The sequence below is a fragment of the Cherax quadricarinatus genome, chromosome 73, assembly GCF_038502225.1.
Source record: "Cherax quadricarinatus isolate ZL_2023a chromosome 73, ASM3850222v1, whole genome shotgun sequence".
Taxonomy (NCBI): Eukaryota; Metazoa; Arthropoda; class Malacostraca; order Decapoda; family Parastacidae; genus Cherax; species Cherax quadricarinatus.
Genome location: NC_091364.1, coordinates 437368 through 457249, shown reverse-complemented (window position 1 = coordinate 457249; position 19882 = coordinate 437368). Strand labels below are relative to the sequence as shown.

Sequence of the window (19882 nt, the reverse complement as noted above, 5' to 3'; positions counted from 1 at the left end):
TACGACATTCCCTGTGTCCGACTAAACCTTTACAAAAATTCAATGTATGTCAAAGGCCCTAAAATCTGGAATACCCTACCTGAGAACTCTAGAACTGCAGACACATTCATCACCTTCAAAACTACCATTAGAAAACATCTTATCTCCCTGATACACCCTGTCAACTACACGAATACCACCTGGTGGTTCACACTTACACTCACTGACTCATTTGACCATAAACAGAAATATTAATCTCAATCTTAAAATAATGAATCCTGTGATACTCCAATACTGAAACTATGTACTGTGCCAAAACAAAAGCATTTACATTGCTAAACTCACAAACTAGTATTTAGTCACTTAGCCATAATATCAACTTACCTCATAATTTGTAATATTTTACAATTAAGAATAAAACTAAGTCTGCCCGAAATGCCTAGCCATGCTAAGCGTTCTAGTGGTACACTCTGTAATCACTATTTTACCACATGTAAACCACACAATAACCAAATTTCTGTAAACTCAGCATTGTAATCCTTATAGAGAATAAACTTTGAATTTGAATTTGAAAGTGAACAGGACGACAGGTGTAAGGAAACGCGGCGAAATGTTTCTACCCAGCCGGGAATCGAACCCGGACACTCAGCAGCATAAGTGTAGATTACCCAGTATAACCCAAAAAAGTCAGAGTGACTTATTTCCATTATTTTTATTATTATTATTGTTATTATAATTATTATCATAATAGTGATGCCGTATAAGTAATTGATGGTAGTGAACATTTGTTGACAGCGTCAGCAGTAGCATCATGGCGGGCTCCAGGGACTTTGCTGTCCTCGACTTACAGGTGACACTCTCTACCTTAAACCTCTTTTAACTTTTTCATAGATTTAAAACACCATTATGGATGCTAAGGAGGAACTCTTTTTGTATATTCCTGTTTTCGTTTTGTTTAAATGACACTTAAAAATTCGATGAGGATGATGTGTTCATCCTTATCAACGTCATCAGTTTTTCTTGAACTGTATTGTACTTATTTAGTTTTTATTTCAGTATCCTCAGACGTTTCCTTGCTATGTGTGTCATGGCTGTTTTTACAGCACAGTAATATGAATCTCAATAGACATAAATTTTACGAAGTTGATGAGGCAGTATAAGTTTCCTTTCACTTATTCTTGACTAATTTTAGTTGTTAAGAGAGAGAGAGAGAGATGTGTATTATAATTACATCAACACCCAAAGACTACATTGTAAAATAATACATGTGTTTCAAATGGTAGCGCTTTCGACTTAGAACTGAAAGACCTTGTTTAAATAAGATATTTCAAGGACCCTAATGGAAATAAGTCATTGTCTTTTTGGGATTATCCTAAGTAATTTACACATATGTTACTATGTATGATTATTGTACTTATGTGAACCTGTGCCTAAATAAACTTACAGTATATATTCCAGTATATAATGTATACATTTTTTTCAGAATAACTCGGATGACCTTGGAGTAGACCTACAATTTCAAGGTAAATAAGTTTTTAATTGTACTGTATTTGTTACAAAATGTTGAGGCACTGCTGCATTTTATTCTGTAACTAATTCTTCAGCACAAGAACCCTAAGTGTCTTTGTGAGTGTTTTACTGAACAGTGTTTTGTTAGTGTGTGATTTATGAAAGATTTAAAAAATTGAAGTAAGTGCAATGTCATACTTTAAAGGCTGTTCCTTACTGTTTTTGTTTCACCCAATTGTTGGTATTTTGCCTGTCATTCCAACTTTATGGTAATCTTTCTGTCAGGGTTTCTATTAACAAATATCAGGAAGGCCCATGTTACTTTTCTGTGTTTGGTAATTTTCATATACTTTTTGTAATAGTTATGCTGAAAGATTTAAAATTACCACATAGTTGTCAACCTTAATTCATTCTGGTTATCATGCAGTAATTTGTGTATGTCTTGTATGATGACTTCAGATCTTCAACAGCAGTAACTTATATAAATCAACTTATGAGTGGTTTTAAACTTAAAATGCTAGTGTATCGTAGGATGTTGGTCTCAGTGTGATAACTCTAACAATACCTCTTCTCATTCTTTAAACTTTCAAATCAAGTATTTCTTCCTTAATTGAAGGTTTGAATTGGTTTTGAGCTGTGTTGGTGCCAGTCTGTCATTTTTATTAATAAAGAAATTGGATGTTAGTTCCCATGCAAGAACCTGTGAAAGCCTCTCCTGATAATGGTAGCTTGAAATCTTCAATGCTGATATTTAGCTGCATTGAAAACTTATGTCACGCTATTTACTATTCCTGTTAGAGTGCCTTGATGTAGAGACTTAAGGGATACTAGGATAACTTTCTCAGATCAAGCAGTGACCAGATTTTTTTGATTTGTGTACAGTATTAATAAAATTCTTCCTCTAAGATTGATAAAATACAGTGGAGCCTCGGCAGTTGAACTTGATTGGTTCCAGAAGGCTGTTCAAGTGCTGATCTGTTTGAATACAGAATGAATTTTTCCCAACCAATTTTCTTGTTGGTTAGCTGTTATCACTAACCCTCTTAGGCCCCATGGTGACTTATTTATACGAATAATATAAAAAAAATGCAAAAAAACGTAAAAGTTTACAGCGAAGTTCTGGCAAGTTGTGCTTGTTTGGTTGAGTGCCGAGCAAACAGTTGACTACCAAGCAATTTGTTTACCGAACAAGGCATTCAAATGCTGAATTGTTCGAGTACCGAGGTTGCACTGTATTAATGTTGGTATGTTTTTTTCATAAGTAGTCCTGGACTTGTGTAATTATTCACTAGACAATAAACACCTATTCAAGGGCATATATACAAAGAATTGGAGATTACGAAGCAAATTAGGTTTTCTGTAATGCCATTTAATACCTTGGTAATGTTGAAGCCACTTTACTTCCCATATGATGAATTATATTCTGTACTGGCCAGAATATTATTTGGTATTGTATAGTGTGCTGTACAGTTTTTTTTTTTTTTTAAATACTTCGGTCATCTCCCACCGAGGCAGGGTGACCCAAAAAGAATGAAAATCCCCAAAAAGAAAATACTTTTCATCATCATTCAACACTTTCACCTCACTCATACATAATCACAGTCTTTGCAGTTCAGAAGTCCCTCCAAACTGTCAATATCCCAAACCCCTCCTTTAAAGTGCAGGCATTGTTCTTCCCATTGCTGTACAGTTATTGAATATAATTGCCTTACACTAGCTGGTATTTCTCAAGAGTACGGTAATTTTTATCACTTGTATGTTTCACGGTGGTGAACAACCCTCCCACAAGTTTAGCAATTTTTTTTTTTTTTTTTTATTAACACGCTGGCCGATTCCCACCAAGGCAGAGTGGCCCGAAAAAGAAAAACTTTCACCATCATTCACACCATCACTGTCTTGCCAGAAGGGTGCTTTACACTACAGTTTTTAAACTGCAACATTAACACCCCTCCTTCAGAGTGCAGGCACTGTACTTCCCATCTCCAGGACTCAAGTTCGGCTTGCCGGTTAAGTTTTTAGTGTGGCCCCCAGTGCATTAGATATTTATAGATTCTTGCAAGTTTTATTAATAGTACTGTATATATTATTTGACAATTGTTGCAGTCATTATAATAGTTCTCTTTATCACTACTCACAATATTGTCACATGTTACATGAACATAGGACTTTGCTGATTTCGTTCTATAAGTGAATGATAATACTATACCAATTTCTAATGAATACTTGTGCTTTACCTTTGAACTGTTTTAAGGGCTCTTCTACCCCCAAAGCCTGTACTAAAGCCAGGCTTCATATTTGACTTTGAATAAATTCATGAAATACTGTACGTTTTTCTGTTAAACTTTTAATTTGCCGGACAGATTTTGGTGAAGCTCGGACACAACCAGCTATTGTGAGCAGTAGCAGCAGCCAGCATGAACAAACCATACACTTTTCAGAATTCCCTGATTCAGCTACAGATGAAAATGAGCAGGAGAAGGTTAGTCGTTGATGTATACAAATAAAATATATATTGAGCAAATTCCTTTTCTATGATTAATTTTTTTTTATTAATATGATCCTGAGAAGATTATATTAATAACTTGTAGCACTAAATTACCAGTCGTAGTTTCTTGTTATTGAGTCTTAAAGAAATTAAATTGAATACAGTACACAAAATTGTTGCAGAGCATACAGGAATGTAATAGGAACAGTCTCATACATGAACTCGTTTGTTGGCATTTTTTTCTAATACCTTTATTCTAGCAGGAATTTTCTTGATCCTAAAATCTTTCTTGTAATATTATGTGGATGTTACAGAAAATATCCTTGTCTAACCAGCAACATGTTATTTTACAACCCCATCTACATATACTAAGATGCTGAATCTACACATTCAAAAGTGTTTTTCTACTATTTATTTTAAATATTGATTTGAGTCTGAAAAGGTACATTTGCAGTCTTTTGCTAGATGGAAAGACAGAATTGAGTTATGACATTTATGCTTGTGATTAGGTAAGACATAAGCATGGTTTGGGTTCTCTTATTTATTTAATATTTTCCTAGCTTTATGATGCTATCAGTTGGGAGACTTGATATATTTAGATTGCAGTAGGAGGAACATTTTTAAAATTTCTACTTCTTAATACCTTTCTTGTCTTATAAGAAAAAATGGCAGCCAATTTCAAACCTGATTTCATCCTGCATTAGGAGACCAGACATAATTGTCAACATCACTGGTTTCATCTATTTGGTTACAGGCTCCACAAATGTGGAGCCATCTGTTAGGGCCATGCTTACCCCTCTCTGTAGTTACAGATGAGGATTTCATAAGCTCAGTCCATGAGGGGGTTTGTTATTTGCAGATTGGACCCATGATAAAGAGGCAAAAAAAAGATGGACACTCAACCCCTTTGTTGCCATTGCACCCTGCAGAAGTTCATGTAGCTGCAATCCTTCCAGAAGGTGTACATGGACTAGTAAATCTCACTCAAGTAGTTGTTCTGCAAGTGAAAGAGAAACAGTACACTTCACGTGCTGTTAAGGATCTTTCTCAGAAATTACCAGTTTCATCTTTAAGTCATCTGAAGAGAGTTAGAAGGATACCAACAGTGAGAAATGAGAGCGAGTGTCAAAAGTCAGATCTAGTGACTGTAAAGCCAGACAAAATGTTTGTGTACTTAAGTTTTGTTGAGGAGTTTGGTATTCTTTGTTTTAAAGAATTTGGTGATGATAATATTATGCCTGTCAGCTCAGAGGATGCAGCTCGAGTTATAGCCATACTTAATGAAAAGAAAGTTGACTTGTCATTATTCTCAAACAAAGTGTTTGTTTCGAGGGTGGCCAGATATGCTCCAAAAGTGCGTGAGATGTATGACAAAGTAGCACCGCTTTGGCCTTGTTCATTTCATGAAGATTCGTATCTGACTCGGCTCTCCTCTGATGATTTCTTCAGTCAAGAAAAAGTGAATATGATTGTCAAACACATGAATAAAGCAATAGAATTGGGTTACAAAGCAAATGAAGAGGGAAATCCAGCTGTAGGTGTTGTGATGGTAGATCACCAAAGTGGACAAGTTGTAAGTGCTGCAAAGGATTCTAGACTGATACACCCTTTGCAGCATGCTGTCATGGTGGCCATAGATTACATAGCTTATAGACAAGGTGGAGGAGTCTGGGTTCATAATAATTTGCCACTTATTGAAGAATCTCTCTATGGACCATGTGGAATAAATGATATTTATACAAGTACCTCAAATATTGAATTGGGACAAGTAGTTGAAAATATAGGATGCATTGAAGAATTCAGAAGTAATAGTTTGGAAGACTTAAAGACTCGGAACGCTGAAGAAATTGGCATGAACTCCATGACAACATATATATGTACTGGAATTGATGTCTATATAACTCATGAACCATGCATGATGTGTGCAATGGCTCTGTTACATTCACGTGTACATCGTATATTTTATTGCTGTCCTGACCTTCAGTTGGGTGCTTTAGGGTCGATAACTAAGCTCCACACTTTGCCTGGTATTAATCACAGGTATGAAGTGTTTATGGTGACTCCAACCAAGTAGTTTGACATACGATAAAATTCTTTTATTTACAATACAGTTTAACAGAAAAAACATAAATATAGCTGTTACATTTAAAAGGAAAAACATATCATGGAAAGCTTATCACAGAAATACTGTAAATAATGAGATTGTACAAATAAAAAAAAGTTGACTTAAGAAATCGTAATGACACGATTGCAAATAAACCATACCCCCGGCCGGGATTGAACCCGCGGTCATAGTCTCAAAACTCCAGCCCGTCGCGCTAGCCACGATTTCTTAAGTCATGTTGACGGCAGTGAAGGGACTTGAGCTAGAGTTCGCCACGGCCACGCTAGCTGGAGATTCGTCTGTAAAAACTTGCATTTGTGGTCACAGAGGTGCCTGTGCTAACTTTCCTATGGTGTAGAAATATACCTAGTTGGATGAATCTTATTGTGGCTGGCTGGTCTAGTGGCTAGCGCGACGGGCTGGAGTTTTGAGACTCTATGACCGCGGGTTCAATCCCGGCCGGGGGTATGGTTTAAAAAAAAGTTGAAAAGATATGTTGTACAGTATACCCCTTCAATTGAAAATTGAGAATGAAGGTGTCTAAATAGCCTAATTTTTTATATGCTAAAGGGAAGGCTAATACATTTTAGTGAAATATTGAATTGAAAATTTAATGAGATGTATGTCAATCTGCAAAAGGAAGCAAGTAAATATAAAATTTTAAAAAGTAACGGTGAGAAATTATTTTATGCAGTATGAAATCTGTATGTTAGACTAAAAGTATGCATGCAGAGTTTCATGACAAATAACATTCATAATATTTGTAGAAGATTCAACTTAATAATATTGCACTGAGAAGGCATCTGTGATATTGATACAGGAAGCTTAAAAACCAGCAACCTCAGGGGCGCCGCCACTCTGGTTTCAGTATCTCAGGTATGTTGGTTTCTCTCTCCAGAATATTAACTTGACTTACTCCACCAGTTTTGACACTACACAAATTTGAGATTTTCTTCACTAAAACTAACATTCAGGCATATTTAGATAGAGTTATCAGAGCTTATTTCTTGGGCGGCATTGAAAATTGGGTTGGGAAAATGTTTTGTTAGTGGGATGGATTGTAAAGGACCTGCCTAGTATGGGCCAACAGGCCTGCTGCATTGTTCCTCCTTTCTTATGTTCTTATTTATATACTGTATGCACAATTAGGTCAAAAATATAAAAAAAAAAATATGCAATATGTGATTGAAGGGCTTGGAGAGATGGCTAGGCAGTATTTTCTTGAATTGTTTTTTAAGAATTTACTCTTCTAAATTCTAACTTAATTTTGCTTTTAAAGAAAGCGTTGCTTTCTACGTGTTAACTTCATTAACAGTTACGGTGAAATTGGTGATTGAGACTAGTTGAAACTCCAGTGATGAGATTGATGAAGTGAGCATATACCCATAGCTGCTAGAGGGATTTATTTACAGTAGGGCCCCACTTATTCGGCAGGTTAGGTTCCAGGCTACTGCCGGAAAACAGACTTCGCCGGAGAGCAGAACTCCATTTTTTCCATTTATAAATGCATATAAATGCCAGATAACAAGTTTACGCTAACATACACGTATTAAGTTAACAATAGAACTAGGCATTAAAAAGTAAAATAAGCACTCATCATTTGTCTCAAAATATTTGTAGTCTTAATGTAGGGCAAAAGGTGAGTAGTATTTACTCTAAGAAGTCAGGTGTGGTAGCCCTCCTGGCCACCCCACCCACACATACTATACTACGATGATTAAAGCTCCCTAGAGCGATAAAATGCATATACAGTACATGCATTACTTACCTTAAAATATTTGTAGTCTTAATGGTCTTAATGTAGGGTGAGAGGTGAAAAGTAGTATTTATTAGTAGAAAGTCGTGTGGGAGGTATGGCATCCTGCCTGGCCATTTATACCTACTACGACATTAAGCGATAAAATGCATATAAAGTACACTCATTAATTACCTTAAAATATTTTTAGTCTTAATGTAGGGTGAGAGGTGAGTTTTATTTGTATGAAGTCAGGTTGGGAAGCATGGGTAGCCAGGAAGGGCAGCCCTCCCCACCCCACCCATACATAATGTAAGTAAACAAACCAGATGAACGTGTCTAGTTTTTGTCACACGTCCTACAAGTTGCCTTGCTACCACAAGTCCTACAGGTTGCCTGGCTACCACAAGCCCTACAAGTTGCCTGGCTACCACAAGCCCTACAAGTTGCCTGGCTACCACAAGCCCTATAAGTTGCCTGGCTACCACAAGTCCTACAAGTTGCCTGGCTACCACACGTCCTACAAGTTGCCTTGCTACCACAAGTCCTACAAGTTGCCTGGCTACCACAAGTCCTACAAGTTGCCTGGCTACCACAAGCCCTACAAGTTGCCTGGCTACCACAAGCCCTATAAGTTGCCTGGCTACCACAAGTCCTACAAGTTGCCTGGCTACCACAAGTCCTACAAGTTGCCTGGCTACCACAAGTCCTACAAGTTGCCTGGCTACTACAAGTCCTACAAGTTGCCTGGCTACCACAAGTCCTACAAGTTACCTGGCTACCACAAGTCCTACAAGTTGCCTGGCTACCACAAGTCCTACAAGTTACCTGGCTACCACAAGTCCTACAAGTTGCCTGGCTACCACAAGTCCTACAAGTTGCCTAGCTACCACAAGTCCTACAAGTTACCTGGCTACCACAAGTCCTACAAGTTGCCTGGCTACCACAAGTCCTACAAGTTGCCTAGCTACCACAAGTCCTACAAGTTACCTGGCTACCACAAGTCCTACAAGTTGCCTGGCTACCACAAGTCCTACAAGTTGCCTGGTTACTGCATCTCATATTTGTTAATTTATTCTACTGTGGGGTGTATTTAGATGGATTAAGCAAAATGTCTATATTAACATTTTATACAATATTTAATGCTCCTTATGGTGATTGTTATTATTATTACTATCATTATTAATATGGTGTCTTCAAGACTAATAAGACACTCTTAGTGATTTTAATGTGTACCTGCATGCCAACACAGTGTGTAAGTTTACTTAGGTACAGGTACACATACATATAATTATCAGTTATGATAATAATGTAGGTATGTAGTCCGCCTGGGCTACATACCTACCCCTGCCTACATAGCTACACAATATTTAATGTGACCCAGAGCCATGTTATTACCATCGACATACCATGTTCATTGACTTTAATCCTTTCTAACAACTACCTTTAGATGCCATCATAAACAAAGGGAGAAGTAATGAATAATTCATGCCGAGAATTGTAAACAAAAGCGTTATGTATTAAGGGGAGTGACGTAATGTTTTCCCTCCTCCCAGCTACCACACCTCCATAGCATATAAACATAAAATGTTTATATGTAATGTAACGTGTTTTTTATATAATTTTAAAGAAAATGTCATAGATGGATTAATGAAAATATCTGTATTGGCAGTTTGGAGGGATATGTTGTGTGTCTGTATATGTGTATGCTTCTGGACTGTTGTATTCTGAGCACCTCTGCAAAAACAGTGATAATGTGCGAGTGTGGTGAAAGTGTTGAATGATGATGAAAGTATTTTCTTTTTGGGGATTTTCTTTCTTTTTTTTGGGTCACCCTGCCTCGGTGGGAAACGGCCGACTTGTTGAAAAAAAAAAAAATCTGTATTAACTTAAACAAAGACATTTAATGTGACCAAGAGTGATTATTATTAGTATTAAGTAATGTTTTCCTCCACCCGGCAACCACACCTCCATAGCATATAAACAGCATGTTTATATGCTATGTAACGTGTTTCTTATATAATTTTAAAGAAAATATCATAGATGGATTAATGAAAATGTCTATATTGACATAAAATTAGACATTTAATATGCCCAAGAGTGATTATTACATGATAGAGAGATGTGCATATGGAGAATGTAAACAAACCGGGTGGCCTGCGCCATATTTGAAAGGCCACTTGCCGTATAGAAAGTTTTGGTCATAATTTGAGATTGCCGTGTTAGTGGAACGCCGTAAGGCGAAACGCCGAAAAGCGGGGCCCTACTGTATTTGATAGGACTTTGTATTTACATAGTGCTGATAAGGCAGACTATTCAGGTTATTGGAAACTAGCACTAAAAGATGAAAAACAAGAAAAAAAGACATAATTTTTTTAATTTGATCAAAAATTTATTTAGCATAAGTAAAATATTTTTTTGTTATTCATCTTTATTCATCTACCATACAGTATTTAAATCTTTTCACTCTTTTGTATGCTTGTGAGGTATGTTTTACATTTGTTATTTTTTTGTGCTTTTGCAGTATATACTGTGGATACCTGTTGACTTTTGTATACGTGTATTAAACGCACATGTGTAAGCAGGTTTACTTTACACAAGTTGATTTCGGGGGTTACCACCCCATGGTCCGGTCCCACACTGAATTCAGTGGTTTCATTAAGATGGCTGGGTAATCTTTTTGATTGTTTTATAATGAAAAGCAGTCAATTTTGTATGGCCAAGGATAATAGTGAACGAGTTAATAATTAGCCCAGTTATACTTGGATTGTGTAGTCAGACTTGCTGAAGAAAAGGGTACAGTTGTACTGCAAGGATTGTTTGGTATGTTTATCATCTAGTGATGTACACTTTTCCGACTTCAAAAATTAAAGATGTACCGGTTTCCTCTAATTAGATAGCTCTCACTGAATCATATGTGGTACTGTATATAGGAAAACAGCAGTAAGGGTACATAAATGACAATATTATGTTAAATATTTGGCAAAAAAAAAAAAGCTACACATATAAAAATAATTTTTATATAAAACAATTTCATTGTTACCTTTAAGTCACATATAATGGATTGTTTTGGTTGTCCTGTTTTTGTTTGCATAAAAAAATAGAAAAACATGTTTAAATGAATTTTAGTGGGAATTCTGGGACCATGACAATGAGTTGACTGCTTTAGACTACTATGTACATTTTTTCATTGGTTTAGATTCCCAGCTAGGCAGGGTGATAAAAATAAATGAATATTAAGCATATGGAGAAAAAGAGAGGTTAAGAGAGTGGTGAAGCAATGTAAAAAGAGAGCAAATGAGAGAGTGGGTGAGATGTTATCAACAAAGTTTGTTGAAAATAAGAAAAAGTTTTGGAGTGAGATAAACAAGTTAAGGAAGCCTAGAGAACAAATGGATTTGTCAGTTAAAAATAGGAGAGGAGAGTTATTAAATGGAGAGTTAGAGGTATTGGGAAGATGGAGGGAATATTTTGAGGAATTGTTAAATGTTGATGAAGATAGGGAAGCTGTGATTTCGTGTATAGGGCAAGGAGGAATAACATCTTGTAGGAGTGAGGAAGAGCCAGTTGTGAGTGGGGGGGAAGTTCGTGAGGCAGTAGGTAAAATTAAAGGGGGTAAGGCAGCCAGGATTGATGGGATAAAGATAGAAATGTTAAAAGCAGGTGGGGATATAGTTTTGGAGTGGTTGGTGCAATTATTTAATAAATGTATGGAAGAGGGTAAGGTACCTAGGGATTGGCAGAGAGCATGCATAGTTCCTTTGTATAAAGGCAAAGGGGACAAAAGAGAGTGCAAAAATTATAGGGGAATAAGTCTGTTGAGTATACTTGGTAAAGTGTATGGTAGAGTTATTATTGAAAGAATTAAGAGTAAGATGGAGAATAGGATAGCAGATGAACAAGGAGGCTTTAGGAAAGGTAGGGGGGGGGGGTGTGGACCAGGTGTTTACAGTGAAACATATAAGTGAACAGTATTTAGACAAGGCTAAAGAGGTCTTTGTGGCATTTATGGATTTGGAAAAGGCGTATGACAGGGTGGATAGGGGGGCAATGTGGCAGATGTTGCAGGTGTATGGTATAGGAGGTAGGTTACTGAAAGCAGTGAAGAGTTTTTATGAGGACAGTGAGGCTCAAGTTAGAGTATGTAGGAAAGAGGGAAATTATTTCCCAGTAAAAGTAGGCCTTAGACAAGGATGTGTGATGTCACCGTGGTTGTTTAATATATTTATAGATGGGGTTGTAAGAGAAGTAAATGCGAGGGTCTTGGCAAGAGGCGTTGAGTTAAAAGATAAAGAATCACACATAAAGTGGGAGTTGTCACAGTTGCCCTTTGCTGATGACACTGTGCTCTTGGGAGATTCTGAAGAGAAGTTGCAGAGATTGGTGGATGAATTTAGTAGGGTGTGCAAAAGAAGAAAATTAAAAGTGAATACAGGAAAGAGTAAGGTTATGAGGATAACAAAAAGATTAGGTGATGAAAGATTGGATATCAGATTGGAGGGAGAGAGTATAGAGGAGGTGAATGTATTTAGATATTTGGGAGTGGACGTGTCAGCGGATGGGTCTATGAAAGATGAGGTGAATCATAGAATTGATGAGGGGAAAAGGGTGAGTGGTGCACTTAGGAGTCTGTGGAGACAAAGAACTTTGTCCCTGGAGGCAAAGAGGGGAATGTATGAGAGTATAGTTTTACCAACGCTCTTATATGGGTGTGAAGCATGGGTGATGAATGTTGCAGCGAGGAGAAGGCTGGAGGCAGTGGAGATGTCATGTCTGAGGGCAATGTGTGGGTGTGAATATAATGCAGAGAATTCGTAGTTTGGAAGTTAGGAGGAGGTGCGGGATTACCAAAACTGTTGTCCAGAGGGCTGAGGAAGGGTTGTTGAGGTGGTTTGGACATGTAGAGAGAATGGAGCGAAACAGAGTGACTTCAAGAGTGTATCAGTCTGTAGTGGAAGGAAGGCGGGGTAAGGGTCGGCCTAGGAAAGGTTGGAGGGAGGGGGTAAAGGAGGTTTTGTGTTCGAGGGGCTTGGACTTCCAGCAGGCATGCGTGAGCGTGTTTGATAGGAGTGAATGGAGATAAATGGTTTTTAATACTTGACGTGCTGTTGGAGTGTGAGCAAAGTAACATTTATGAAGGGATTCAGGGAAACCGGAAGGCCGGGCTTGAGTCCTGGAGATGGGAAGTACAGTGCCTGCACTCTGAAGGAGGGGTGTTAATGTTGCAGTTTAAAAACTGTAATGTAAAGCACCCTTCTGGCAAGACAGTGATGGAGTGAATGATGGTGAAAGTTTTTCTTTTTCGGGCCACCCTGCTTTGGTGGGAATCGGCCAGTGTGATAATAAAATAAAAAAAAAATTAAGCATCACTCCCATTATAGCTGCTTTTCCAGAAGAGCACAGAAATCATGGTCCATGGAATAGCAGCCTCCTCACTTATGCGTAGTGCAGACACTACATTCCCATTTACAGAACTCAAATCCTCCTAGCTCCAAGAGCATAGCTACCATAGACCATGCTTTCATTCCATTCCATCATTGTTATTTACCTGCCTGCTGTACACCTAAATTGCTATATCTTGACACCTCTCCTCAACTCTTCCTTGTATTTTCTCTGACATCACATTCATGTTCCTTGTTGCTGGTGAAGGGCTATTGATTCAAGAATTGGAGTTACCCTCCACTTTAGATCAAACCTGATTAAATGTTATTCAAACTTTTACCAGGTATAATAGAATGTAAGCTGAAAATTTTAAAACTAATTGCTAAGGTAGTTTGAACACTAAAGAGTGGTGAGCAAAAAGGATGAATTGTTGAATATCATTAGGTGATAAAAACTAAGTAAGGTCTGAATGAATGGTAGACTGGTAGATATAAAGTTTTTAGGATGTTCATACCTTAAGTTAATTTTTTGAGTGTTGGCCATTTCTTAGGGGAACTTAATGTCTTATTTCTGTGACTTATTGATTCACTATGGAATCTATGAATTTTATTTAGTAATCTTAATTAGAAAGGTAGGCTAGTAGTTGTTATTTTATGTGATAGTGCTATTGTTTTATGGGGCTTTTATATTGGTCCATATTTGTTGTAATAAGGAAACAGCTGCATTACCTAACTAGGCTGGGTCAGTGGCATAAGCCAGTAGGCGACTTGGACCTCCCTCGCATGGGCCAGTAGGCCTGCTGCAGTGTTCCTTCTTTCTTATGTTCTTATGTATACTGTTTGGTAATTGAAGGAATTAAAACCCTGCATACATACAGTACTTAGGAAGCTTGTGACATGAGTCCTATGGTTGACCCTGGTTGATGCTGAAGTCTAGTAATTATTAAGTGATTTTTTTTTTCTGTTTAATTTATGCTACAGTATATGATGTAATTTTAATGCTGTAATTTTGTTCTTAGAGTAGTTGGTTGTAATTGTGCCAATATGTACTTATATATGATTAACATGAGTAATCTAGAAACTTTTCTCATAGTTACTGCCTTGGAGGGTTGTTACTAAGGTAAACAAGGTATTAATGACTTAATAGTGTATGCTGGATGCAGTTTGGCAAGTTATTTTTTTGCACTGTAGTATTATCTGTTTCCTTATCTATTTTAAATACTAATATTGAGGTATTAACAGTACATTGTTGTACTGTAATACCTCCAACTATAAAATGTTTATAGTTTGTGTCTATATCTTGGTTCTGGCTATTAAGAATAAAGGGAACATCTGTAATTTTTTTTTTTAACAAGTCGGCCGTCTTCCACTGAGGCAGGATGACCCAAAAAGAAAGAAAATCCCCAAAAAGAAAATACTTTCATCATCATTCAACACTTTCACCTCACTCACACATAATCACTGTTTTTGCAGAGGTGCTCAGAACGCAACAGCATATATGCATATATGTATATGTATATATGCATATATGTATATGTATATGTATATGCATGTATGTATATGCATATATGTATATGTATATGTATATATGCATATATGCATATATGTATATGTATATATGCATATATGTATAAAGATACACAACATATCCCTCCAAACTGCTAATATCCCGAATCCCTCCTTTAGAGTGCAGGCACCGTACTTCCCACTTCCAGGACTCAAGTCCGGCTATACAAAAACAACCGGTTTCCCTGAATCCCTTCACTAAATATTACCCTGCTCACACTCCAACAGATCGTCAGGTCCCAAATACCATTCATCTCCATTCACTCCTATCGAACACGCTCATGCATGCCTGCTAGAAGTCCAAGCCCCTCGCCCACAAAACCTCCCTTACCCCTTCCTTCCAACCTTTTCGAGGATGACCCCTACCCCACCTTCCTTCCCCTTCAGATTTATACGCTCTCCATGTCATTCTACTTTGATCCATTCTCTCTAAATGACCAAACCACCTCAACAACCCCTCTTCAGCCCTCTAACTAATACTTTTATTAACTCCACACCTTCTGATTTCCACACTCCGAATTTTCTGCATAATATTTACACCACACGTTGCCCTTAGACAGGACATCTCCACTGCCTCCAACCGCCTCCTCGCTGCTGCATTCACAACCCAAGCTTCACACCCATATAAGAGTGTTGGTACTACTATACTTTCATACATTCCCTTCTTTGCCTCCATCAATAACGTTTTTTGTCTCCACATATACCTCAATGCACCACTCACCTTTTTTCCCTCATCAGTTCTATGATTAACCTTATCCTTCATAAATCCATCCGCCGACACGTCAGCTCCCAAGTATCTGAAAACATTCACTTCTTCCATACTCCTCCTCCCCAATTTAATATCCAATTTTTCTTTATCTAAATCATTTGATACCCTCATCACCTTACTCTTTTCTATGTTCACTTTCAACTTTCTACCTTTACACACACTCCCAAACTCATCCACTAACCTTTGCAATTTTTCTTTAGAATCTCCCATAAGCACAGTATCATCAGCAAAAAGCAGCTGTGTCAATTCCCATTTTGTATTTAATTCCCCATAATTTAATCCCATCCCTCTCCTAAAAACCCTAGCATTTACTTCTTTTACAACCCCATCTATAAAGATATTAAACAACCATGGTGACATTACACATCCCTGTCTAGGACCTACTTTTACTGGGAAGTAGTCTCCCTCTCTTCTACACACCCTAACCTGAGCCTCACTATCCTCATAAAAACTTTACAGCATTTAGTAACTTACCACCTATTCCACATACAGTGGACTCCCGGTTTACGATATTATTTCATTCCAGAAGTATGCCAGGTGCCAGTACTGACCGAATTTGTTCCCATAAGGAATATTGTGAATTAGAATAGTCCATTTCAGACCCCCAAACATACACATGCAAATGCACTTACATAAATACACTTACATAATTGGTCGTATTGGGAGCTGATCGTAAACCGGGGGTCCACTGTACTTGCAACATCTGCCACATTGCTTCCCTATCCACTCTATCATATGCCTTTTCTAAATCCATAAATGCAATAAAAACTTCTCTACCTTTATCTAAATACTGTTCACATATATGCTTCAATGTAAACGCTTGATCTACACATCCCCTACCCACTGTAATTATTTAACCCTTTGACTGTCGCAACCCCCAATCCTGAGGTGTCTTCTGGTGTCGCAAAATTTAAAAAAAAAAAATTATATTTTCTTATGAAATGATAGAGAATCTTTTCCCGATTGTAAAGACACCAAAAAAAACAAAATTTGATGGAAAACTGACGGAATTACGCTCTCGCGAAGTTAGCGACCTCGGCGATATTTACAAATCGGCGATTTCGCCCACTTTGAGCCCTATTTTCGGCTAATTCCATTATTCCAGTCAACCAAACTCATAGCTATTTCTTCAGAACTCCATTTTTTCCATCGATTGAGTACAAGAAACTGCCCATTTACCGATTTCAACTACCCAATAACATGGTCAGAAATTTGCAATTTGGCCAATTTCACGAAAATTAAAAAATATGACAATATGCAGACTTTCCTGGCTCTAAAATAACATTTTCTTTGTTCATCAGTCATGTCTCCAGGCCCCTGTGATATTACTCTTGCTTTTTATTTTGAAATTTTATTCAAACAAAAAATAGAAGATTTACTGTTATGCAGACTACTGCAATACTGTAATAATTGTAAAAATTACATCAACCCATTCATGACTGCATATTAGAATGGCTATTTGGACATTATTGGACAATGACATCATTTGTTTACTTTTGAACATCGGCAAAAATCAAACATTTCCCGTACTTTGTGCTCCATTTCCAGGTTCTTTTTATAGTAAAATAAATCAAAATCACCTCTATTTCTATAATATAGTTTCCATTCTATCAAATGAGACCAAGAAAGCGAGAATACAACCACAAATACTATACAAAAATAGACCACAAAGTCGGCATTTTAATTAAAAAAAAACGGTCGGAGTTTTTTTTTTCTCATTATGCACTGCGTGCTCCAGGATTTTTTTTATATGGTGCACACTGACCACACAGACCCATTCTCTCACATGTGGGCCTACCAGCTTTCTCCTGCCTGATTTGAAGCCGCTAGAATTTATGAGTATATATACGTCAAACACGGTACCTCGTAAACGTATATATATATATGGCCGCGACAGTCAAAGGGTTAATATAATTGTTATTGATGTATTGAACTTGTAGTATGGTTTCAAAGAATTCTTTAAATTTGTATTTATTTTTTTAATATACTGTATGAGTATACATGTATAATTATTTTCACAACCTGATATCCTGTGTATTATTTAAGTTTACATTTTGCAGCTCATGGGTGATAATGAGAGTGGAGAACCGGCAGGTCTGAAGTCAGGTGCATCTTTCTGGACGTTTGATTTTTACCAGCAGTTTTTTGATGTTGAAAGTAAACAAGTTGGAGATAGAATTTTATGGTCAATGGTTCCCAAGCCAGGTGTCAGTTACTTGCAGTCATATATTCGACCAAATCCTGATCTTTATGGTAAGTCTGAATAAAAGCAGTATATTCATTGGTATTTTACCATATTAACAAGGCATTTTGCTGTACAGCTTAACCCCAGAATTCATGTGCTTTGTAATCCATGTGGTTTCTACTGTACAGTGATTTTACTGTAGGCCATTTAGCAAATAGCTGTGATTATTCTTGTTTCTTTGTGTCCTTTGTCATTTTTTTTCTTTATATACAATCTCTAAACAAAAAAATAACCATAGATTTTCATTCAAATAAAGAGAGAGAGCCAAAAACATTTAAATAATTTGGACATGCAAAATTTTGCATTGTACATGTGTGTTTTCAGGATTTAAATCAAATCCAGAACTTAACCCCCACAATTTAAAAGGTTCAGTTTTACAATACATTTGTAATACAGTATATACAATGTCAACTACACATTCATATTTTTTCATGATTTTTCCAAGTAGTTGTCTCCCTCATAGCGAAAGTTTGCTTGTTGTGATTTTACTTATGAACTAAGTGTTGTTTATATTAGGGAAAGTTTTGATTAGTGTGACTTCATTCCTTACTCGGTAACCTTTTGTAACAATTCTCACGAGATGTGTGGATCCTTGCTACTCCTGAGACAAACAAACAAATAGTGACAAATGAGCTTGCACATTCAGTGACCTATTATTTAGAGTACAAAATAAAACAGTTGTGTGAAAGGCCAAGAAAATGACCGGTTGGAAAATGATAACTATCAAATCACTTGTACTTTTTCTTTTTAAACACACCGGATGTTTCCCACCAAGGCAGGGTGACTTGAAAACAAAGAAATGCTTTCACCATCACTTGTACTGTCACTGTCTTGCTAGAGGCATGCTAGTACTGCAGTTCAGAGGCCCCTCCAAACTGCAGATAACCCCACTCCTCCTTCAGAGTGCAGGCACTATATACTTTCCACCTCCAGGACTCAAGTCTGGCTAACCAGACTTGAATGTCTTAACAATGAATTTAATATTTGCTATTCCTGATCAGCTTGTAAAGGGGTGTATGTTGTTTGCTGTTTCAAGACTGGAAAGTTTAATTGTAATTTTTGTTAAAGCTTATAGCTGCATAATTTGTTAGAACTACATCTAAATACCATAGTTTCTTTATGGTATTCACCTCTTATTTCAGGCCCATTCTGGATTTGCACAACTCTGGCCTTTACTACAGCCATTACTGGTAACCTTGCAAATTATTTGGCTGCTTCACCAGCAGAGACATATATCTGGAGATATGAGTTTCGTAAAGGTAAGGAGCATTCTTTGTGTTTCTGTTTAGGTTATGCCTTGTTGCCTTTACATCATATCCAGGAAGTAAAAATGCTTGGGGGATTGGAAGGCATTCTGGCTCAGTTCAAGGAATTGGAACACAAGTTCAATTCCTTAGATTGAGTCCCTCACTGACTTTAGGAATTCTGTAATGAAATTGCAACTTGTATGCAGTGAGAACAAGAGTGTGGGAGAATAATGGATTGCCTGATGCAAGCACATACACTTGAGAAAGTTGATAGATTAAGCCCATTAGATGTGAAACTGATTATTATTATTATTCTCCCACTGAGGCAGGGTGACCAAAAAGAAAGAAAATCCCCAAAAAGAAAATACTTTCATCATCATTCAACACTTTCACCTCACTCATACATAATCACTGTTTTTCAGGGGTGGCCAGATTCAACAGTTTAGGAGGTTTTAGAGTGGGTAGGGGATGTGTAGATCAAGTGTTTACATTGAAGCATATATGTGAACATTATTTAGATAAAGGTAGGGAAGTGTTTATTGCATTTATGGATTTAGAAAAGGCATATGATAGAGTGGATAGGGGAGCAATGTGGCAGATGTTACAAGTATATGGAATAGGTGGTAAGTTACTAAATGCTGTAAAGAGTTTTTATGAGGATAGTGAGGCTCAGGTTAGGGTGTGTAGAAGAGAGGGAGAATACTTCCCGGTAAAAGTAGGTCTTAGACAGGGATGTGTAATGTCACCATGGTTGTTTAATATATTTATAGATGGGGTTGTAAGAACATAAGAACATAAGAACATAAGAACGAAGGAACACTGCAGAAGGCCTACTGGCCCATGCGAGGCAGGTCCAAGTCTC

At 37.2% G+C, this 19882-nt stretch overlaps 1 protein-coding gene across 3 annotated transcripts in view; it reads left to right on the top strand.

The window, feature by feature from the left end:
* The first annotated feature begins 670 nt into the window (after positions 1-670).
* Positions 671-19882, top strand: part of LOC128701117 (protein YIPF1-like) — a 36410-nt gene continuing 17198 nt past the window's right edge. The window contains exons 1-5 of one of the 3 annotated variants that reach the window (XM_070100512.1): positions 717-829; positions 1463-1502; positions 3849-3967; positions 17589-17781; positions 18916-19032. In XM_070100512.1, the coding sequence (XP_069956613.1) occupies positions 791-829; positions 1463-1502; positions 3849-3967; positions 17589-17781; positions 18916-19032 (508 nt within the window). In that variant the 5' untranslated portion in view covers positions 717-790. Of the gene's footprint in view, positions 830-1462; positions 1503-3848; positions 3968-4832; positions 6954-17588; positions 17782-18915; positions 19033-19882 lie in introns of those variants that run through there. The other 2 variants (XM_053794684.2, XM_070100513.1) reach the window with 2 other exon arrangements.